This window comes from Arabidopsis lyrata, assembly GCF_000004255.2.
Source record: "Arabidopsis lyrata subsp. lyrata unplaced genomic scaffold ARALYscaffold_3, whole genome shotgun sequence".
NCBI classification, from domain to species: Eukaryota; Viridiplantae; Streptophyta; class Magnoliopsida; order Brassicales; family Brassicaceae; genus Arabidopsis; species Arabidopsis lyrata.
Window position 1 is genome coordinate 11,412,636 of NW_003302553.1, and position 24,170 is coordinate 11,436,805.

Here is a 24,170-nt window from a genome sequence, read left to right on the forward strand (position 1 = left end):
GAGAACTATATGGGCATAGCGTATGGCGGGATGTGCGATAGTAGAAGCTTTAGTGGCTCCTTTTTTGAGAATGCCGGTACCAATTTGTCCCCAAAATGACAAATACTCGCCGGAACAACCACTAAACTCAAGCTCATCACCCGCTTGAAAGTTATAGATATCTCCCAACTCTTTAAATGTCATCTTGTGAAGTGTTCCTCCAACCCGAAACTCAAAGTAGCCGAGATCATTGTTGGCCCTTGCCTCTCTAGCATCATAAAACTGAACCTTCAAAGATGCGAGAAACTCACGCGTTGGGTTTACATATGTTGGATACGCCCTTGTGAAGAATTGCCCGAGGCCCAAGTTGGTGAAGATGTCTTGAACATCTTCAAGGAGACGCGCTTCTTGTAGAAAACCATGATCCGGATAGCGAGTTGGAGCAAAGGGTATGCTCTTGAGCTTCGTGAGGCGTTGGGAGCTTGTTGGTGGTTTGGTGGGAGCTTTCTTCTTGATTGTTTTCTTTGGTGATGTAGAAGGAGTCTCCTCATTCTCACTTTCATCCTCGAGATCACTCGGCTCAACTACCTTTTCTTTGTCGTTCCGGTTTTTTGGAGGAGCTTTAGAGCTTGATGCTTGAGGCTCGGTTCGAGTTTTGGAAGGCTTCTCTTGTGCTTTTCTTTTCCTTTTTGTTGTTGGAGGTAGCACTTGTTCTTGTTCCCAGCGGTCGCTACTGGCCCGATGGAGATTTCGTCGTAGCGTTCCCAGCGGTCGCTACTGGCCCGATGGAGATGGCCGCTGAAGTCACTGGAAATGAATGCCTTCTTCTCTCTTTGCTCATTTCCGCGCCAGATTGACATACGTCCACTAAATCCGCCATAACTTTTGCATTGCAGCTCTGATTTGCATGAAATCTCCACTATTGGAAAGCTAACTCAATTTAATATAACTTTTGTGAAAAGACCCGAAGCTAAATCTCAATAGAAGATCTTCATCTGAGTCGATCTTTGAGACGTTTTCAACTGGTTCTGAACCTTCTTTTCTTTTCTATCCATTTAAATGTGTATCATCCTTTATTTTAACCTGAAATGGATCAAAAGACATCTCGCCTACGGGCTCAGGCAATAAACCCCTCAAATCTTCATGAAACCTCACTTCTCATAAGACCTATAACCAAAAGCAATAAAAACATGAAACAAAACAAAATAAAGCAAGTATATATATACAAGGATACCATGGGATTGCCTCCCAAGTGCGCTTGTTTTGCGTCACATAGCTTGACGTTTTCTCGCCACTTAGGCGGATTGAGGCTCCGAGAGAAAACCGTGGTTCCTTCCTCGACTTGATCATTTGCCATGTATGGTTTCAAGCGTTGACAATTCATAACAAAGAACACACTTACCACCATTCTTGTTCCTCAACACAAAAGCTCCATATGGCCTTACTTCCTTGATCTTAAACGGACCCGGCCAACGAGAATTGAGCTTTCCCGGAAAGAATCTCAAACGGGAATTAAACAACAACACTTGATCATCCACCTTGAAATCTCTTGAAATGATCTTCTTGTCATGAAACGCCTTAGTTTTCTCCTTGTAAATCTTCGAATTCTCATAGGACGAATCTCATCAAGATCATTCAGTTGGATCAATCTCTTCTCTGCGGCGGTCTTGATATCAAAATTCAAAAACTTAACCGCCCACATGGCCTTGTACTCAAGCTCAACCGGAAGATGACATGACTTAAAAATAAATTTATATAAATTAATTTATAATACAAATTAAAATAAATATTTATACATTATTATTTATTAATATTAATAGAAATTGATTTATAATACAAATTAATATTTAATACTGTATAAATACTTATTTTCATTTGTATTATAAATTAATTTATATAAATTTAATTTATACAAATCCGATTACAAGAGTAGCTTAATCTGATAACGAAACAAAAGATGTACGTGCTCGAGCTCAAGCACATCAATCCAGCTTGTTGTCCTCGAGCTCAAACTAAGGAAACAATTGCCCAAACTCCTTCGAAGGAAGCCAAGAATCTTCCTCCACTACCTGATCGTGCGTGAACCATAAATTTTAATATATTATTAGTTAAGTAAGTGCATAATTTTACATCAAGATTCGAAGTAAGAAATTGACTCGTATCACATCTTTTTTTAAGAACTGGAAATTAAAATTAGGTAGTTAACAACAAACTTATAAGAAAAAATTATTCAAATATCATAGAAAAATAGAAATATTACTAATATAGCATACTATTTCTAAAAATTACTGATATATTTATTAACAGCTTTAGTTGGTTTTTTATTATTAATTTCGAAAATATTAAAAAAAATTCCGTCTCATTATTTTAAATCCACGTTACTAATGAGATGTTATGAACTTAGAAGAAAAATAAATCTCTGATTGCTTTCGTTCTTTTCTATCTTTTTCGTAAAATTGTTGCTTAGGTGATTTGGTTTAAACTAACCATTATATTCTCCGACTTTTTCATCAGCCATTGGTCGGACAATTTAGTTTCAACTTTTATTCTTGTAATTAACCTTATTAATTTCAGTTAACCCTCCGGTTGAGGTAAAATCATAATCTACTTAATTATAAGAAGGTAGAAACAAATGTGAGAGTAAAAAAACGGGCAGACCCAGGAAATAACTTTACCAGGGTCCAAATAATTAGTCATTAGTTGAAGTTGAACTCCGGTAAAGGGACCAAATTAGCCAAATAATTTTACTGACTTAAAGCTTAAAATTTTCAATTATATAATTTAGGGTGGGTCAAGTGACACCCCTTCTCCTAAGGTGGGTCCGCCACCTACAAACTTCCGACCTTTATACACTCTCAAATCCTAACTTCGTGATTCTAAAAACCAAACCCTCGTCACGCTACCGGAAAGATAGAATAAGTGCAGTAGCAGCAGTAGTAGCTCCTGCAGCGGCTAGAAGCATAGCAGTAGTGACTGTTGTACGTTCAAGTCTCCTCAGGATCACATTGCAAGACTTGTCAGCTTCCTTGTAAAGAGAAGGATTGGCCGCTCCTTCGCTGATGGCATTTTTGCTCTAATAATATCGTAGGTAAGGTCAGAGATGGAGAAGGAAATTAGTTGAATAGTTTAGAAGGGTAAAGATGCATTTACCTCTAGCCTGAAGCTCGTCATGGCTCGATTGAGGGTGAGAGTATCACTCGGTGTTGATATTAGTTTGAGAGAATGATCCTTCCATTCCTCTACAAGCTTTTTAAGAAGAGCAACACTAGCTTCTAGATTCTCCTTATAGAGAATCTCCCATTGCTCAAAGCAATCAGCGTTTTCGGTCAAAAGCCAGATAGCGATTTCTGTAGCTTCCTTGGCTAAAACAGGATTTCCTGTAACAGCAGTAACACATTTACACAGCTGTATTTGGGAGCAGAAATTAAACTCGGGTTAAGTTTGTTAGTAACAATACCTTCTACAACTAATAATTTCAAAGACAATTCGAAGATCTCTTCCATTGCGTTGCAACCTGGTGCGAGAGCTACTTTCTTCAACAACGGATAAATGGCCTCAAACCTCTCAGTGGTCTTTGCCCATACAGAGATTACGCTTATGATCAGAATCGACAAACGCATCAAGGTTTAGTTTTATAAAAATTACTATACTACTACTTACCTTTACTCTTTCTGATGATAGAGGGAATGTAAGCCGCACCAAGATCTCAAATGAAGTAGGTGGTATAAGCCAATCTCCATCCCTAACAACTCCATTTACAAGTATGGTCTCAGCCTCTGGATTAGACAATATGCTGATAAGAAAAGATCAGATGATAGTTATATAGCAGAGGAGATCTCAAGAAGAAAATTTAGACTCACTTCTCAACAGATTGCAGGATGAGATCCACTGACTGAGGGCTGCAGCACTTGATATTACCAACTAGAGGTAACAAGTTATTGGCCCATGAATACAAGCCAACAGATAAATCAACTTGGGAGGCCTGTCCACAATTTACATTTGAAAAACATTCATAAAACGCCAAAATTCAAACACTCTTAGTCGCATAATGGAGAAAAATTTCACACGAACCTGAGCCATCGTCCAAACTAAGACCAGAAGAGCGTCCTGTCCTTGCCAAATAGGTCTAGTTCGCAACTGATATGATACTCTAATCAAAGTATCAGGTCTAGTACGCAGAACCATTGCTAAAACAACAAAGAATTCCAACTACAACATAACTGGAGTTAGTAAAACAAAGGTAAGTACACCATTCAATCACACATGCATAGGTGAAAACGATAAAATTGATGTGTTGTATAAAATCACCTGGGATGTGGAAGACGTATGTTGTTGTGGCAAATCTTTGAGAATACGTGTAGAGGCCCACAGTACATAGGCTGAGAGTTTATCAAAATCACGTTGTTTGATCCAATGGACTGATGTTTCGTAGAGAGGTTCAGGAATATAACATAAAGGAACCTGCATGTTTATAACAAGATAATCAGCTTCAAGAATAATAATCTGGCCTAGACTTTTTTGTTGGACGAGAAAACAAATAGCTCACATCGATCAGCATGGAAAAAGGAGCCCCCTTGAACATCTCCACCCATCGAAAAGACACTTGGGAAAGAGCAATCGCAAAATATTCAGTTAACTTACACATCAGGGCCGGCGGTTGAGACCAAAAAAGTTCCTATCAACAAAATTAGAAATTTTAATTTTAGATTATTAAAAATATAAGTGGAATCGAGCCGGTCGAGTCTCATATCCCTGCACTTACATATACTTTAGCGAGGAAGACCTTAAGATGCGAAGAATCTGTTGATGCCGAAGCTTTGAGGGAGGACAGATACCCAATCCTCGCCTCTCTCGAACCGTCCGAGTCAACTTCCACATCGGAAGCAACCTCCGCCGGCTTTTGTTTCAGTTTGCGCTTCCGGTTCAAGACTTCGTTGCATCCATTGCCGACCTGGGAGTTAACGGTAGAGGTCTCAAAGTCACTGGACTCCACGGATTTGGTCACATCCCTTTTCGTTTTTTTTTTCGAACAAACTCTCAGGTCCATTGTTTTCTCTAAAGTTTCTCGCTTTTCTTTCCAACTATTTCACCATCTGCCGTATATATATTATTATTATATATGTTAGGGTTGGGAAGGATCTAGATATCTCGTTAAGAGTTTTTATTTTGGGCTATATTAATATGTAATTTAGGCCTCGGCATTCGGGTATCGGTTCGAGTTCGGTTTGGGTATTTCGGGTTTTGGGTATTCCGGTACTAAAGATTTAGGATCCATTCGGATATTATAAAATTTTGGTTCGGTATTTTTCGGGTTTGGGTTGGTTCGGATAATTGATTGAAGAACCGGAAAATAACTGAATATTTATCGGGTACCGTCTGGATTGGTTACTTTTTATCCAAATGTATCTAAATTTATCCAAATTACCCAAAAATACCCGATAATACCCAAAAAAAAAATATTGATTATTTTTTACCCAAATTTATGCGAAAATACCCAAAAAAAATTAAAATACTAGTTACCTTTTACTAAAATGTATCCAAATTTACTTAAATTATAAAAAAGTATCTACTATATTCGGGTTTATAATTATAATTTTAAGTATTTAGGTTATTACAAGTATACATATAACTACTATATTTAGGTATATGTTTATATATCAGATACTTTCGGATACCTACTGGATATCGGGTTTGGTTCCGGTTCTTTGGGTATAGAATTTAGGATCCATTAGGTAATTTAGACCGGTTCCGGTTCGATTCGGTATCTCTAAATTTCGGTCAATTCTGATTCAGTTCTTTTAGTTCAAGTATTTTGTCCAGGCCTAATCTGTATACAGGCCTGGACGTACAATATATAAGTGAGCATAGAATAAAGCTTCATTTCAAAGTTAGTCAATAACGGGATCATGACATTTGTCTAATTAGTGATCTAAGATTTTAACATATATAAAAAATATAGAAAAGGAAAGCTAACAATTTTATCATGTAAATTAAAAATTTTGGTTTTTAAAGTTATTTAAGTGACGATGACATATGTCAAGTTCTGATTTTAAAATTCCATTATTATGTTATATATCTTTTTAATATTTTAATTTTATTATTTGTACTATTTTTATATTTTACATTATTTAGTTTCATTTATTTTTTTATTTTTTTTCTTTTTTACTTAAAATATTAATATTATTAAAAAATTCCACAAAATGGGATTTGGTCTTGACCCATATTACAAAAGCCTTAAAACGGTTACAAAATGGACCTAAACGGAAACCTAGTTCCGGTGTCGGAAAATTGGATCGGACCTTAGCGATTTGACCGGAAGCAGAGGCGCCTAGCATTAACGCCGGCGAATACAAGGTCGACGGCTTTGTGGCCGGATCTTTGGAAATGACCCATCCCCGAAAGTATTCGGTTTCCGGCTCCAGTGCTGTTCCGGCAATCCACCAGCCTGCTACAGGCTTCCCAACGTGCGTACACCTCCTACGAACGGCTCTCCGATGACAGATCCTAGTCGGAGCGATCTGTCACACTCGGATCTAACACCTCTCCTCCAGATCCGGCGATTTCCGAGTTTCCCAAGCATCATCTCCTCGATCCAGTCCAGCGGAAGCACCAAGGCAACGGTTGCGAAGTTGGTGGCTAAATCCAAACTGTCGCTTCCGATTCCGCGAGACTGAATAGCCATAGTCAGCGCCACCGTCAACTTCCATCGCTACAGAAGCTTCCTTTTTGGCGGCTGAGCCGAGGGCTTCACTGAAAATACGCCGGCGTCTTCAAACCTCGCCGCCAAGTTGGAGGAGCCGCCATAATATCGATGGAGGCGAGGCCGTTGCTGTCGGTGAGAAGGATGATGCTCACTCCCGTTAAGGCCTTTGCGAAACCAAGACCGGCGATGAAGCTCGAGAAAGGGAGATGGAGGCTATCTCACGACGCCGGCAAAGGAGCGGGTGAAGGAGATAGCCTCCGGAGCAGTGAGAAGGTGGCGGCGAAACTGGATCTGAGATGAGAGAAAAGTGTTTCTCGGGCGTCGAGTCACGCGTCTTGGCCAATTCAATGATTTTCTTCATAGAGGGAGGAGATGTAATAATTCTCATAATTTGTAATAAAATAATAAAATCAGTGTTAACAAAAAAAATGGAATAGTGGATCTGGGGCAGATGTCACGCTACGGTCGGACTGCTTTCTCCATTCACCATTTTAATTAAAGCATATTACATTCCTTGTTTTGAAGTGCGGTTCAATTTCATGAACAAAATTAACGAACCACATGTAAAAGTAACCACACCCCATATTTGTGGATGTACAATAATGATTCGCATGTTTTTTTTTTTTAAGAAAAAAATTATATGGTTTATTTTTTAAATAAATATTGTCAATATATTGTGAATTTGTGATTCAAATGCAAACTTGATATTTTAAATTTTCTGATGATGATTATTCAAAGTAATGAAAAAACAGAGATTAGGATGATAGATTTTGTATTTTAAGTAGTTTTTTGATTAATTTTTTAATATTTATGACAAACATTTATAAATGACTATGTATATATTAAATATATTTTAATAAGTTTTAATATGCATAAATATTAATAACATCTCGACTAGTATTATATATATATACAATTTTTTGTTTTAATATGTATCATATTATGTAAAATATTTTATCTACAATTTATTTTTTGACAATATAAATATTTGATATGCATCATTTGATCCGCTTGCACCATTCAAATATACATTTTGAACCGCTAGATCCGTTTGACCCCACTAGTTCTGCGAGATCTGTTTGATCCGCACTTGTTCCGCTTAAACCGTTTGATCCGCTCCGTCTGATCCGCTTTCTCCATTCGGAGCCTAAGGTAGACTAAACCTGTTTTAGTTAAATATGTTAATTTGGATTTGGTTTGGGTTGATCAAATCCGTGTGTTCTATTTTTTTGGTTAAAATTAGTGAAGTCAACTAACAAATCAATTTGACGAAGTTAAGTCAACGTTAACAACTTCCATTAAACTGTAAAACAACGTTGTTCACGACGTACAATATTTGGCCAAGTCAATTCATATGATAAGTTGCTAAAGAAGATGATGATCAAATGTGAAGAAGAAGACACGTTTCTTGTAAATATTGTCATCAAATGTGAAGATGAGACTTTGTGGATGAGTATAGGACTTGATCAAGTACGATTTCTTGAACTCTTTGTTGCGAATAATCGATGCATATTGTTTGGATATGCAGATGAATCTTGCTAGGGTTTTAACATGCAACTTTTTGAGTATATCAGGGATGAGATCATGCGGAATCGGATCTAAGCTTCCTCTGCTTGTTCTCAGGTATTCGGAGATCTTCTTTGTTGCAAGCTTCGCTTTCTTGCTTTCCATGACAACGATGTGAAAAAACGGCGTCGATTTTTTTTCTCTCAATTTCTTGGAAATGAAGTAAAAAAATGATGAGTCGATGAGTTGGTTAAACGCTAAGAGTATGAGTAAACGTGGTGCCGTTTTTATATTTAAAATCATGGAAAATTTGAAAGGATCTATCAATTAAAACAACATAAGGCTTTCCATTATAATATCAAACATCGAAATGACTGTTATCCATAAAAATCATTATTTTGTGAAAAGTTTATTAATTTTCTTGATTATAAAAGCGTGATTTTTTTTTTTTTTGGTAGGATATAAAAACGTGCTTCTGTACATCTAGAAAATTCTGAAAAATGAGTTTTTTTTTTGGGGCTTTTGCAAAAATGCCACTTTTTCAATGCCACTTTTCAAAAATACCCCTTTTTTAAAACCTTATAAAAAATGCTTTTAAAAATATAAGATTTACCCAAATATGTATGTAATATTATTAAAACATACACAAACTACATTTCTATGTATCTAAAATCTTATAAATATTTTATAAATACTTTATAAATGCATTTTAAATGCCTTTAAAAACCTTTAAAATATCTTGTAAAACCTTTGAAAAACCTTAAAAATCCTTTAAAATAACTTTTAAAACCCTTAAAAACACCTTATAAAACCTTATAAATACTTGGATCGAGTCTTCAAGTATTAGTTACAATCCATAAGTACCTTATAAACCTAATAAAACTTTATAAAAATTTCAGATTTAAAAAGAGGTATTTTTAAAAATAGACATCTAAAAAAGGCATTTTTGAAAAGGGGCACACCAAAAGGAGTATTTTTAACAATTTCCCTTTTTTTTTATTATCAATATTTGATTATAGTGGTGCCCAATCTCCAATATATTGTTTTGGCATAGTGCATAGGGTTCACATGAAAAAAAAATCCAATAATTTACCAATATAGACTTTTTTTTTTTTGTCAATGTTACCACTATAGACTATAGTGATGAAAATATATGTTTTTTATTCCCATGTGGGCACTATTCAAGATCACGGCAGCATCATCATTCCAAAGGATAAGTAGACTATAAAACATAACTAAAAAAAAATCAAATAAAGTTTGAAGGTGTTATTTAATCATGAATTTAAATTTAAAACTAATTTTGTAGGTTTTATAATTTTTAAAGTTTGATATTACGTAAAACAATTATGTGTATGAATTTTAAAATCTATGCAGTGTACTTGAAATTTTGATTTTTATAATTTACTTATGAAACTTTAACAGATTTCATTTAAATAATTTAATTTTAAAATATATTTTTTTAAAAATATTTAATTTTGAATAACATTTGATTTTAATGAAAAAATTCAATTCTTATTTGAATAATTCTAGATTTTAAAAGCTATTAAACATTGATTTACAAATATAAAATCAAATACCAGTATATCGTTGTACATAATTTAAATCATTAATTAAATCAAATTACACATCCATTAAAATCAAATAAGTGTGAATTATGGGTGTCCGTGTGAGAAGTGAGGGCCCGTCAAAATTGATTTGACCTTTTGACAAAAAAGAAGAAATAAAAAAAGGAAACATCACGTGACACGTGCCACGCATAGCGGTGAACGCTGCATTACCCACTCCAACAAAAAAAAGCAAACTCGCTGCTCCATCCAATCAAGTCCCTCCACGTCATAGTCCCTGACAGAAGTCAGAAAGACAAAAATATCCAAACTTGTAAATCATATTTACAAAGTCAAACCCTCCAAATCTGAGTCAAAATTAGAATCTCACCGTTCCTTTATTCTTCATCTTCATTCTCAATTCTTCATTCATTCCTCGAAAACTCTGAAAGAGAGATTACAAAACAAAACAATGTGTGGAATCTTCGCGTATTTGAATTTTCACGCTAACAAAGAGAGACGATACATTCTCGAGATTCTCTTCAATGGTCTTCGTCGTCTTGAATACAGAGGCTATGATTCAGCTGGAATCGCAATTGATGATTCTTCAACAATCTCTTCCCCTCCTCTTGTGTTTCGTCAAGCAGGAAACATTGAATCACTCGTTAATTCTGTAAACGAAGGTTACTTTTCTCTCTAGATCTCTGATTTGAATCCAAAGTTGAAGCCTTTATGAATGATGAGTTTGTGTTTGTTTTCAATTTGCAGAGATTACGAATACAGATTTAAACTTAGATGAAGTTTTCTACTTTCATGCTGGAATTGCACATACTAGATGGGCTACACATGGTGAGCCAGCTCCAAGGAATAGTCATCCTCAATCTTCTGGTCCTGGAGATGATTTTTTGGTGGTTCATAATGGTGTTATCACTAATTATGAGGTTCGGTTCTTTAACTTCTCTTCTCTTATGTATAAAAGAGTCTTTTAAAAGAAATGAACTTATTTTGATTCTGTTTTTGTTGTTTAGGTGTTGAAAGAAACTTTAGTGAGGCATGGATTTACTTTTGATTCGGATACAGATACTGAGGTTATACCAAAGCTTGCTAAATTTGTTTTTGACAAAGCTAATGAAGAAGGTAACTAATAATGCTGATGTGAGATTTAAAAGTTAGTGTTGTTGTTTTAATTTAGCTAGTATGCTCATATTTTCATGGGACACATCTGTGTGTAGGTGAACAGACTGTTCAATTTTGTGAAGTTGTCTTTGAAGTGATGAGGCATCTTGAAGGAGCTTATGCTCTTATATTTAAAAGCTGGCATTACCCGAACGAGTTGATTGCGTGCAAGCTTGGTAGCCCGTTGCTTTTAGGTGTTAAAGTAAGTAACTCTTTGTCACTAGAATCAAGAGGGACGTTTCATTGTTCTCGGTTGAAATGTAGAATTTAGCATTTTCTTTAGCTAGTCACTCTTTGCGTCTTTTAGCATGGAATAGTGTAGAGTTGCTTCAGATCATTACGTTGTTTTTTCGCCTGGCTTTTTCACTCACAGGATCGAAATCTTTCGGGTTTGTATGCAACTGCGGTTATACCTTTACTTTTGCATGGTTTCGTAGGAGCTAGATCAAGGCAAGAGCAATAGTCATGTTTTTCAAGATGCTCACTTTCTTTCTAAGAATGACCATCCCAAGGAATTTTTCCTATCAAGTGATCCGCATGCTCTTGTTGAGCACACAAAGAAAGTTTTGGTGATTGAAGATGGCGAAGTTGTTCACCTCAAGGTACAACAATCATTCAATTATAATATTCTAATCAGTATGTGTTCATTCCCTACCAAATTTTAAGCATGAATTTTGAATTCTAGTCTGTGACTAACGAATCATATTGACTGATCACTGAGAATATGTGTAGCATTCACAAGTAGCAACTAAAACGTTTTATTAATATCCATTTGTTGTTAATATTGTCCAATTTGGAGTAATAATTGTTATTATAGAACTCATGCATATCCTTTAGCTATGTGCTCACCATTTCCACTTTTATTAACAGGATGGAGGTGTGACTATACTTAAGTCTGAAAACGAGAGGGGAAGGCGTAATGGTATATCGAGAATTGCTTCAGTGGAACGTGCATTATCTGTTTTAGAAATGGAGGTGGAGCAAATAAACAAGGGAAAATATGATCATTACATGCAAAAAGAAATCCACGAGCAGCCGGAATCTTTAACTACCACAATGAGAGGCCGACTTATACGCGGTGGTTCACGCAAAACAAAAACAGTCCTCCTAGGTGGGTTGAAAGATCACTTAAAGACCATAAGACGCAGCCGGCGTATAGTTTTTATTGGGTGTGGGACAAGTTACAACGCCGCTCTTGCATCAAGACCTATCCTTGAAGAACTCTCTGGTAATTGCTACTAAAACCATGGGTTGTCTTGATTTTGAATTGACTCTGCTAACTTGATTCTTTCCATAGGTATACCAGTCAGCATGGAGATTGCTAGTGATCTCTGGGACCGGCAAGGTCCAATATACAGAGAAGATACTGCGGTGTTTGTGAGTCAGTCTGGTGAAACCGCAGATACACTACTTGCTTTGGACTATGCTCGGGAAAACGGTGCATTATGTGTCGGCATAACTAACACCGTTGGGAGCTCGATAGCTAGAAAAACACACTGTGGTGTTCATATAAACGCAGGAGCTGAGATTGGTGTCGCAAGTACAAAGGTAGTTTTCATGAATCTCTTAATATATATACGTATACTTTTCCAGATTTGGAGATTAAGAAAAACTTGTGCTTATCTCAAACACTATTAGGCATACACAAGTCAGATTGTGGTAATGGTTATGCTAGCTTTAGCAATTGGAAGTGACACAATCTCCAGCCAAAAGAGACGGGAAGCTATAATCGATGGACTACTTGATTTGCCGTGTAAGTTAAGTAAAATTAGCGAAAAAGTTGCTTGCTTCTTCTTAAGACTGTTTTTAAGCAACTTAGTGTATAATATCATATCTAACTGCAGATAAGGTTAAGGAAGTACTAAAGCTAGACGAGGAAATGAAAGATCTCGCACAACTTTTGATAGATGAGCAGTCACTGCTTGTGTTTGGCAGAGGATACAACTACGCAACAGCTTTAGAAGGAGCATTGAAAGTAAAAGAAGTAGCACTTATGCATAGTGAAGGAATACTAGCAGGAGAAATGAAACATGGACCTTTAGCTTTAGTTGATGAGAATCTTCCCATTGCTGTGATCGCCACTCGTGATGCTTGTTTCAGCAAACAACAGTCTGTGATTCAGCAACTTCACGCACGCAAAGGGAGATTAATAGTAATGTGCTCAAAAGGTGATGCTGCATCAGTAAGCTCGAGTGGATCTTGTCGAGCAATCGAAGTACCTCAAGTTGAAGATTGTTTACAACCTGTTGTTAATATAGTGCCATTACAGGTAAAATCTCATCTCTACATCAATCTATGTAACTTCTATTTTTTTTGGCTTTCGACGCGTTAATATGGTGTTTTTGTTTTCTTGGTGCACAGTTGTTGGCTTATCATCTGACTGTTTTGAGAGGTCACAACGTTGATCAACCGAGGAATCTGGCGAAGAGTGTGACTACTCAATAGAGAGCTTAAAGAGAATGACTCTAGCTTGTATAGTTTTGCCTCATGCCTTGGGAGTGTTTGTTTTTAATTATGTTAACCATCGTTTACTTTGCCACGCTTTTGAGTCTAAAAGCCGAAAACAATAATTTTTTTTTTTTTTAGTTTATACTAGGTTTGGACATAAAACTCGAAAACCGAACTGGAACCAAAAAAAAAAATCCGGTTCCGAAACCGAACCAAATAGTCATAAAACCGAATAAATTTTTAATGTTTCTACTCGAATTTCAACCGAATCAAAAACCGAATAGGATAACTGAAAATCTGAAATAGAATCATATTTCCAATTTATATTTACTTATAATTTAATACCCAAAAATACTAAATATCCTAAATAACTTAAATATCCGAAAATTCTTACTGTTTTTTCTTCCCGTAACCTCCTTATCCTAGCCGAAACCAAACCAATTAGTAGTAATAAATCCGAATAGATACGAAATTTATCTATCCGAATTACCTCAATCCAAAAAAATCCCAAAACAAATCCGATCGGAAATCCGAAATTTCATACCTAGTTTATACAGTAAAACCTCTAAAAATTAATACTCTATAAATTAATAATCTCTCTAAATTAATAAATTCTTCAGGTCCCGAGTTGGGATCAGTGTAAAATATGACATCTATATATAATAATATTTGAGAAGTGTTTTTGCTGATGTGTCGGCCTCACAGCTCTTGTTGAGCCCTTGCTTTTATGTGATTACTTAAATACCTTTTATTAAATTCGAATATTAATTAGTTATTTTATTAAATTATAGCATTTTTACTTTTATACGATAATGTTTACATATTCGCAACAAAATTTACATATAAGAAGTGTTTTTGCTGACGTGTCAGACTCACGGCTCTTGTTGAGCTCTTGTTTTTTTTCCGTTTTTAATTCTATATATAATAATATTTGAGAAGTGTTTTTGCTGATGTGTCGGCCTCACAGCTCTTGTTGAGCCCTTGCTTTTATGTGATTACTTAAATACCCTTTATTAAATTCGAATATTAATTAGTTATTTTATTAAATTATAGCATTTTTACTTTTATACGATAATGTTTACATATTCGCAACAAAATTTACATATAAGAAGTGTTTTTGCTGACGTGTCAGACTCACGGCTCTTGTTGAGCTCTTGTTTTTTTTCCGTTTTTAATCTAATTATATTAAATGATTTTCGTTTAAATAAAAGGCCACATTGTGTAATCCGTTTAACCAATATGGGCCGAACAAAATATACAACTACACCGACTATATGTTAAATCGTTAACCCTAGAAACACATATTTAACCTCCTATAAATACATTAACTTCCTATCGTCATAACCTTTTTTTTTTTTTTTTTTTTTTTTACCTTTTGTGTAAACAGATCTGTTTCATAATTTATCGGAAAAGGAATTATACCAAAAAAAAAAAAATCGGAAAAGGAAAATATTTATTATAATATTGATATATTTAAGATGATAATGTCAAATATCCGAAAATTATTAATCGGAGCATTAATATAAACATAAAAGTATACTATTCTAACCTTACTCAAATTAATAAGATTTAGATATCCGAAATTAATCGTAAACGGCTATTAATTGTTAAACTAATTAAAATAAAGATCAAACGTACCGGAATAGATGAAATTTCTGGTATGATCGTCGTGTTCGTCGTCGTTTCAATCTAATATTTGGAAAAAAAAACGAACAAAAAAAATAATATGTAGATCAATGAAAGAGAACCCACCAATTTAAAAACGGTTATCACGCCATCGTATTGTTCGTCGGATGATTATAAGTCTCTAATCCGGAGATTGACTTGAACCCTGACAAAAACATATATTCATAGCATAAAATCGTAAATAGAAGGTAGAAGACCACCTATTAATCGGTTGTAACCTTGTGCAAACTCGATTTAATTTTGACGAATGAAATGTTGGTGTGGTGTCAAAACTTTCTTGGGGAGACTCGAAGATGAGAGAGCTGAAGTCAGAGATAGGCAGAGAGGTTTACATGTGAATTAAGGTATGGAGTGCTAACGTGAACATGAACGTGAACGGCGGTGATTTTTGCACATAATAGCAATTAGATCGAGTTTTGGAAAAAAATATGGATCAGCGTGACATGACGCATATGGATACCATGCATGTCTATCTATTGTAAATCAAAAATTATATTATTGTTCCGCCTTATTTTTGAAACATAAAGGAATTTTCCCTTAAATTTTAATATATTTTATAAGATAGTATCAGATATAGTAGTAAATCTAAAATAGTTGTTATTATTCCATATTTTTACGGAAAAAAGTAAATATTATTTTAAATAAACATGGATAACAATGAATAAATGGCAGTTTTACAAATATTTATTATTATGATAGTGATTTGCTTATTAAAATATGTAAATTTTCTTTTCTTTTTTTGTATTTATCGTCGAAAAATTTAGAAACCCTAAATCATGCATCGCCTCCTATTCAATATAAATACCTTGCTCATGATATTCAATTTCAGATCATAGCTAATCCTTGTTTTTTTTGTTCTTTTTTTTCAAACTTTTTTTTGCTTATACCTAATTTTAATTTTTCTTTTTATTGTAGGGTGGATGTATGGAGGGGACGATGTGAACTGGTGTATGGAAAATTTGGACCTAATTCAATGAATAAACAGGTGATCTTATAGTTTATATGTACAAATTTGATTTTTTTTTTTTTGTATTTATGGTTTCACTATTTTCACCACTAATCAATTTTTATAATCAAAAAGTTTGGTTTCAACTTTTGAGAAGGTAATCATCGATGGTTTGGTATGTTTCTTTTTGTTGTAAAAAGATGAGGTACCTCCCGATTTTGTTGAGGTACATGCTCTTATTATTTTCAAATATGTCTTTTTTCAGAAGAAACACTCAACTTTTGATAACACAGTTGCCACAAAGTCAGAAAGATGACTTATTACAGGGATGAATCTTCAGAGGAGGCTAATTTTTGTCGTTAATACAATTTAAGTATTCTTCTCTTTAGATTAGGGATAACAAACTTGGCTGTTAAATTCAGGAATTACTCTTCGTTGCCAATCTCTCTCCCCAAACTAAAATATTACATATATGGAAGTAGTAACTTAAAGTTTTTGGTATCGAGGTCATTCTAAGGCACTGAGATTCGGACTTTGGTATGTATAGGATTCGTTTTCCATGCACTAAGATTTAATTATTGTTTAATTTATTGGTTTTTAGGTTTCTTTCCATGCTCTGATGCGTTTTCGGGTGTGCCAATGGAAGCTTGCATCACTCTTTACTCCAAGCGTAAGTATGCTCTGCATTAGCTTCTTCTGTTCCATTGGTTATTATGGGTTTTGACTTTTGAGAAATATACAACAATTTAAAACCAGGTTTTGTTGTTGATTGGTTCGGTTTGTATACCATATTTTGCTAAATACATATGACCATAAATAAGACCAAAGGAGTTGGGTTAGCTCCTTTGCCAGCTAGGTTGACTTCGTCTCCTCCCCGTCTTGCGGATTTCCGTTATTCAACGGGTATATTTGAGAAGTATACGGTACTAAAACCACAACCATTGATCTTAGCTTGATCGGTTCTTCCCTAGGATTTATACATAAAAGTAAATTGTTTTGTTTAATGATTTTCCATTGCATGAACTTTCGAGACAACAAGTGGACAGGAGTGTAATGTCATCAAAAGTCAAATCAAACACTGTGAGGAACATAATAGACAACGTTGGCTTCTTTCGCAGCTGCTCAACGTTGTCTCTCCCGATGGTCCCAACACTTTCTTCTTTTTTTTTTGTCAACATTCAAACGTTGTTTAAAATATATAAAAATGTTTAACCTTAATCATCTTTCTAGATCTTTAAATACCTAAAACTTTAACTTAATCAGTCAGCAATCCGTCACGTTAATGATTTTGAAAGGAAGACTTTTGTTTTGTTTCGGTTAGTTTTGTTTGTTTAGTATTTTAATCACAAGATAACTCTAATTTCCCATTAGAGTTGTGTTAATTGTGTTGATTATGATTTGGCGTTCCAATTCTGATATTATTTTTATGTTGTAAATCTTAAACTGTTACGTTATTGTTCTATCTTCCTATGTGAGAAAAAAGTAAAATGTTTTAAAATTTTGACATGGATAATAATATAATTGTAAATCTATAATAATTATATTATCATTTTATTTATATTTTTCAAAAAGAAATATATTTATCTTAATAGATTTAATATGATAATGTCAAATATAGTTATAAATCTAAAAGAGTTATGTTATTATTCCATCCTTTTATGAGAAAAAAGCAGATATTCTCTTAAATTTTTAAATTAACGTGGATAATAATAAATAAATGATAATTTTACTAATATGATAATGATTCGGTTTTAATCTTACCAAAAAAACAAATAATGATTCTGTTTTAAAAATATATAAATTTTCTTTGTTTAGTTGTAGATATTGTCATATAAAAAATTCTTAGATCCTCCACTGCCTTAATTTTATGTAAATACCTTGCTTGATATTTAATTTTGATTTGATATCATAACTAATCCTTGCTTTTTTTTTCGGCACTAACCATTGAATTTTTTATACTGCCATTTAATTCTTGCATAAAAAAATAATAATTAATAGTAGTGTTTATTATGAATGCAGGTTTGTTTTCCATAAAAACTAGATTGGATTTATGGAAGCACGTCATTGTTTCCAGTGCGAGGAAACAAATGTCGTATAACTGCTGTTGTGGCTCTTTAGTACTTTCGTTTCTGTTTATGGCTTTGCTTCGGTTGTATGGTTAGTCATCAATCATTGATCTTCTCATTGTTTGAATATTGTTGCATAGGAAAAATCTTCCTTTTTTATGAATCTTTCAAAAGTTGGGTCCATGCTATTCTCAGTGATTGATTACGTTTATTGAATATTTGTGTGCTTCCTCTGCTGATATTCTAATTCATGCTTTATTCGTCGTCTTTGATACACTCTGATTAACCATTGTGGATCTCTAGAGTCTAATTTGCAATATTAATGCAAGTCTCTTTAACTTACGGATTATGAAGAGCATCCTAAGATCGTTTAATTTGATTCAGGCTTTATGTGGCTAATGTTTGGTCTTGGATGTGAATTAGTCTATCATGTTTCTTGGAAGGTAGGAAGCAATCTTGATGTTTACCAAAATCCAATGTGCTCTTTTGTAGCTCAGTTTTGAAATATGTACTAATTATTGTAGAGGGAACCCGAAACAAAGAGACCATATGTATGATTTTAAATGCGAAGAGAAGCTCCGAATTTGAAATCGTCTCCACTCCGGTGATATGTGGCCATGGTGTGAAGGAGTCTGGAGCCATGGTTATTTCAGATTCGGACATAACCGTAATTGTTAAACTAATAAAAATAAGATCAAACGTACCGGATTGATGAGAATTTTTGGTGTTCTTCGTCATGTTCTTCGTCGTATGGATCTAACAAAACAAAAAAAAAATATATATACCCCATAATTTTTTTTTTTTGTTAATAGAGAGAACCCACCAATTTTGTAGCGTTGATTGTGACATCGAATTGTTTGTCGGATGAATATAAGTCTCTAATCCGGAGAATGAAGTTGAACCCTAACAAAAACATATATTCATAGCATAAAATTCATAAATAAAAGGTAGAGCATCACATAGCTTTTTCTTCAAAGCCAACACATCTCTCTTTGTAGCCGAATTACTCTCCAGTTTGGTATATACTCAAATTTTCCAATGACTTCCTTCTCGAACCTGGAGCGTTTTTGCTTTGCCGGATATTTTTAGGATATGGCTCTTAAGTATCTCTTGTGAGTCACTTGATATGTTGTTTAGGTAAAACTTTTGGTTTGAAAGAGAATGATCTACGACAAGCATAATCGGTTATTTGTTATATATGTGGCCATGTTCATATTGCTTTCTCCACAAGCAATTTTCCTGTTTTGTAGCATTCGATATTTAAATTTAAAAGCTTCAATACGTTGTATACATGTGTATGTATGTACATATATGAATTATTCTCAGTTGCACATAGTGGTTTCTAATGGATAGATACTTGCTCTCTGTAACCCTCTCATTTTTAGTACCTATCTTCAGTGTTTACTTTGCTAAGAGCTTCTTGATAGGCATACATCTTTGCAATCTCAGATCAATATACTACAAATACATATACGATACAGTTAAGAAAATTATATTTCTCTTACAACTTTTTATATGGGTTTTATAAACAAGAGATCAACTGAAGGGTTACGCAGCGACCAATGGCGAAGGTAGAGACAAAGATACTACAATAGGGACGATAAATATGACACGATATATACAAAGGAGATGCCTGTTTCTATACCATTGAAATTTTACGTACATAACTACTTCAAAGAGCAAGATGACTTACTTGATAGGTAAGAGATATGGTAAGAGATTATATTTTTCAATTATTTGTTTCCAACTACGAAAAACTCCAGTGACATACAATCTAAAAGCATGAATATGTCATAAAATCAAGAATACAACAAAAACCAGGAAGATGGGCCCAAATTAAAGTCCAAAACTGGACGTGGGGAACCCACGGACAGTGGCGGTCGGAGCGTTACAAATATGAAAGAAACGAGGAAGCGTGAATATGTCATAAAACCAAGAGTACTACAAAACCAAGAAGATGTGCTCAAAGAACGAAACTGGACGTGGGAACCCACAGACAGTGGCGGTTGTGGCATTACAAATATGAAAGAAACGAGTAAGCATGAATATGTCATAAAATCAAGAGTACGACAAAACAAAGAAGATGGGCCTAAAGACCGAAACTGGACGTGGGGAGCCCACAGACAGTGGCGGTCGGGGCGTTGCTAATATGAAAGAAACGAGTAAGCATGAATATGTCATAAAATCAAGAGTACGACAAAACAAAGAAGATGGGCCTAAAGACCGAGACTGGACGTGGGAACCCATGGACAGTGGCGGTCGGGGCGTTGCTAATATATTGTTGGTTTAAATATATAGATTTTTTATATTTAATTCTATTATATATATCAAGATATAAACACTAATAATTATTTGTGATTCAAAAACACTATTAATTGTTGATTACTAATAATATATATCAAAATTTATAGCGTTTTACCATAATTCTATATTAATGTCGTTATAAAAATTAGACTCTTGACAAAATTAATTCAATAAATATCCCTAATTTGATAACCCTAAATATTAATTATTAATTCTGGTCTTAATCAACATACAACCCCGCGCTAGGCGCGGGGACCTCCCCTAGTAAATCGATAAATTAATAAGATAATATTTTTTTTGAAAATATCATGTAAACATATGGTCCCATCTATATCATAAATTAATAATTGTATAAACTTATATGTAAGTATATTTAACTTAATATATATATATATATGATATAAATTTATATATGTCATATATGAATTACTATATATATTTAAAATATTATATGTAAAATATTTAATGAAATATGACTCTATTATTCGAAAAAAGTTTGTGTTGTTTTTTAAACTTAATAATTGTTTCTCTACTTGTAATTGATTTTAAAAAGATATTGCTTGTAAAGAAAAAATTTATTTTTAGATAGAAAGTCTTTAAGAAATTACAAAATTAGTAAAATCTCTCTATAAATTTTTAATTTATCGATAAAATTTTACTAATAAAATTTTTTAAGCTTTATTTTAATAATTTGTAAATTTACCCAAATATAGTGTTTTTGACCAATAACGGCAAGTTGTTTTTGGTAAGAAAATTAAAACAAAATCCCATTAATGTAGAGATTATTTTGGAAGTAAAATAATGGGATTTATGTGGTCAATCCCAAGATGAAGAGTTCTATAATTAGAGCTTTTTCAAGATCTGGGAAAATTGCAAAGCAAATTGTTTTCTCCCATAGGCCTTATTGGGATATATTCTATATATCCTATATTCTTATTCATATATATTCTCTTGTTAGATAATTACCTTTTCTCTTAGATTTCCTCTTTTATTAGGTTTAGAGTTTATCTCATTCTTATATAAATACTGGGGTCTAAGAGTCTAATTACACAAGTCGATATTCAGCAACTCACTATTTTACAGGCCTTTATACAAAACAAAGCAATGGGTTTCTCAAAAATATTTGTGACCTCATTTCTTGTAGTTATAATGGTTGTGTCGTTGTCCACACAAAACGACACAACCATTAAAATTATCGGGTATCGGGTATGTTCTTTTATATACTACTAGTAACTATTAAAATTAATTAGTTCTTATCATATGATTTTTTAAGAGCAATATACAACATGAAGAAGATTTAGAAATTATAAAAGAGTATTGGTTTGTGAAAACATAATTTGTCATGTTGTACATATATATAACTATATTAATGTGGAGTTTCTGTATATATATGTGTCAGCTAGAAAAGAGAAGGTCGGCATAAAATGCTTTGATGATATTTTATGTACCGACACATATATGTCAAACAATTGCTCCGAGCACTGCATATCAACGGGGTACGCGACAGGAGACTGCCGTCCTCCGATAATGAAGCCTGAGAAACCTTTCGTTTGTTGTTGTTATTATATTAAGTGATGTATCATTAAATTCTATATGAGAGTCATGTGGTTTCTCTTTTATTATTATTAATGCCATGGAATAAAAATTTAAAATAAAAACCATCTTTTCAACATCTGTTTTGGTACGTAATCTTAAAAATAAAAATCCATACAATCGTGATTTGATTTGTATATACTGGTACCCGCATTTTTTATTCCTTGTAACTTTTTGGTCAAACTAAATGGTATGTGATCCAAATTCTATTGATGTTTTTTTTTCCATGTCGTTCTGTCAAAACCGTGAACTTTTTTTAAATGGTTGGGAAGCGTAAGACCACTTTTAGGGGTTTAGTATATGCGATAGATCTCAAACACACATAAATTACAATTAGTAGTTTCGAATTTGATATCTGTGAAATGGTAGTTCTTCTCTCTCGTCGCCATGGTTTAGCAGATTTCGTCAAGCCACCGATATCACCACCGCCGTCGGCCTTTCACGAGTCTGTCATCTCAAAACCCTAAAATCTATGTTGGTTTGTAAAAAATATCGAATTGTGCTTGTGTTATTGTTTTTTGCAGCCCAATATTATTGCCCAATTTCATTTAGAACCCCAATAAAAAGAAATCTTTAGAAGCAAACCGAATAAATAAACCGAAGATAAATAAATTCGGTTCAGTTTCGGAAGATATTTTAACATGATAACCGAGCCCAAAAAGCAGACTGCCGAACCGAACCAAATTATTATATATCATCCAATTTTCCGGATAAGCCAAAGTCAAAATGATAGTTTCCGTCTAATCTTTTAAGCTCAGAAATAGATGATATATAGGAATATAAAATTGGACTAAAGAATGATTATTCGATTAGAGCCTAAAATAGAAGATACGTTTAGTGCAGGTATGTAGTTTAGTGGTAGTAGTGGCACAAAACCAGATTATGAGTTAAATAAAACCTTAGACCATCTCCAATGGTTAAGAATTTGGTTCTTAACTTTAGATTTTAGTATTATTTAAAAATAAATAGAGTATCTTAACAAAAATATTCTCCAATGGTTAAGAACTCATTGGTTTTTTAAAAAAAATTTCCAATTTTTGCAAAACAATATCTTCCAATACAAGCATTCATACAACCAAACTCATACAAGCATTGAAGAAAGTACAAAGAACAGATAGACCTATTATGAAATGATGGAGCTTCCATACAGTCCTCATATGATTCTAGAAACTAGCTATTATTCTGCAGCAGAGCAAGGCCTAAATAGATAAAGATTAGGTAAGTTTCTAATACATATGAAGCTCAACATCCTCCTATTCTTTACCATTACCAAAGAAAGAAGAAAGCACAAGGAGTTACAAGTAATTAAGAAAGATCCAGAAGCATCTAGAAGTTTTATAGGCCTAGTTATATTGTTTTTATCTTAGTTAAGAATAACCATGGTTAAGTGTCACTTTTCCTTTAACAGCTCATACGAGTGGAAGAGCTTTGAATCAACATTAATAAAAATTCAAAATATCATTAACATATCGCTTCAATACGCGTTAAATTTTCATTTTATTATTTTTTAACACCACCAATATTAGACATATCGAATCAGTTTGATTTAGATAAAATTATCCTATGGTATACCGTTACTTAATAACAATTATAAGTTATAAAATATATAATACATAATTATTAAATTTAAATTTTTTATATATAATACATAAATATTAAATTTTAAAAAACCACTATTTTTAGAAAATAAATCATCGTACGGTGTATCGCAGATTAAAATTTAGTTAGCTAGTTAAAACTAATCATAAATTTCCAAAAGAAAAAATCAGAACTTGACGTTGAAATCTATTATATATATCATCATTGTACGTCACACCGGAAGAAAAAAATCTCAATTATAAGATTTTAGATCTCCAAGCAAACACCAATACTCTAAAAATCTTGATGATTGTATATATCTTTATTTAATCCAAACCCCATTAATCTTAACTGAAAATTTTACGAGAAAATATTGAAAACCAAAAAAGATATATAATTTAATCCAAACCCATTAAGTTTTAACTGTATATAATGAGAATTGATACAAATCATAAGAGAGGCGTTGATCGTGAAAAAACTTTAAAATAAAATATATTTCTTTGAGGTTACAAAAGAATATTTGCATTTAAAGATAAGAATTTATAGCTAAAACTCTTTAAAATTATCTTAAAATAATCTAAATGCAAATAATACGTCTATCGAAAGAAACATTTTTAAGCTAAAACATTTTTAAGAAACTA

At 33.4% G+C, this 24,170-nt stretch overlaps 2 protein-coding genes across 3 annotated transcripts; one reads left to right on the forward strand and one right to left on the reverse strand.

Moving 5' to 3' along the window:
- Positions 1-2,709: 2,709 nt before the first annotated feature.
- LOC9321684 lies at positions 2,710-5,052 on the reverse strand. Of its 2 annotated transcripts, none has more exons than XM_021030547.1 (9): positions 4,742-5,052; positions 4,526-4,654; positions 4,288-4,440; positions 4,051-4,188; positions 3,840-3,961; positions 3,640-3,721; positions 3,437-3,551; positions 3,130-3,356; positions 2,710-3,052 (listed from the first exon to the last, which is right to left on the reverse strand). In XM_021030547.1, the coding sequence occupies exons 1-9, from the start codon at positions 5,024-5,026 to the stop codon at positions 2,879-2,881; spliced, it is 1,425 nt and encodes a 474-aa protein (XP_020886206.1). In that variant the 5' UTR covers positions 5,027-5,052; the 3' UTR covers positions 2,710-2,878. The 2 variants fall into 2 exon arrangements, with proteins under 2 accessions (XP_020886206.1, XP_002885618.1); XM_002885572.2 differs by having other exon boundaries at positions 3,640-3,772.
- A 5,060-nt stretch (positions 5,053-10,112) lies between these two features.
- On the forward strand, positions 10,113-13,496 carry LOC9321686 (glutamine--fructose-6-phosphate aminotransferase [isomerizing] 2). The gene is made up of 10 exons (XM_021032792.1): positions 10,113-10,415; positions 10,501-10,673; positions 10,761-10,869; positions 10,965-11,110; positions 11,346-11,510; positions 11,779-12,136; positions 12,206-12,456; positions 12,547-12,661; positions 12,753-13,177; positions 13,270-13,496. Exons 1-10 carry the CDS (start codon positions 10,205-10,207, stop codon positions 13,351-13,353), a joined length of 2,037 nt encoding a protein of 678 aa, XP_020888451.1. The 5' UTR covers positions 10,113-10,204; the 3' UTR covers positions 13,354-13,496.
- Positions 13,497-24,170: the final 10,674 nt, after the last annotated feature.

What these genes read in the sequence shown, in the direction of transcription:
- LOC9321684 (XM_002885572.2), bottom strand. Translation starts at nt 5,026, where the DNA reads ATGGACCTGAGAGTTTGTTCGAAAAAAAAAACGAAAAGGGATGTGACC. An exon ending in CTTTTTCCATGCTGATCGAT is followed by an intron (nt 4,441 to 4,525) that starts GTGAGCTATTTG and finishes ATAAACATGCAG; the next exon opens with GTTCCTTTATGTTATATTCC. An exon ending in GAAATTATTAGTTGTAGAAG is followed by an intron (nt 3,357 to 3,436) that starts GTATTGTTACTA and finishes CTGCTGTTACAG; the next exon opens with GAAATCCTGTTTTAGCCAAG.
- LOC9321686 (XM_021032792.1), top strand. Translation starts at nt 10,205, where the DNA reads ATGTGTGGAATCTTCGCGTATTTGAATTTTCACGCTAACAAAGAGAGA. An exon ending in CGTTGCTTTTAGGTGTTAAA is followed by an intron (nt 11,111 to 11,345) that starts GTAAGTAACTCT and finishes ATGGTTTCGTAG; the next exon opens with GAGCTAGATCAAGGCAAGAG. An exon ending in TGGACTACTTGATTTGCCGT is followed by an intron (nt 12,662 to 12,752) that starts GTAAGTTAAGTA and finishes ATCTAACTGCAG; the next exon opens with ATAAGGTTAAGGAAGTACTA.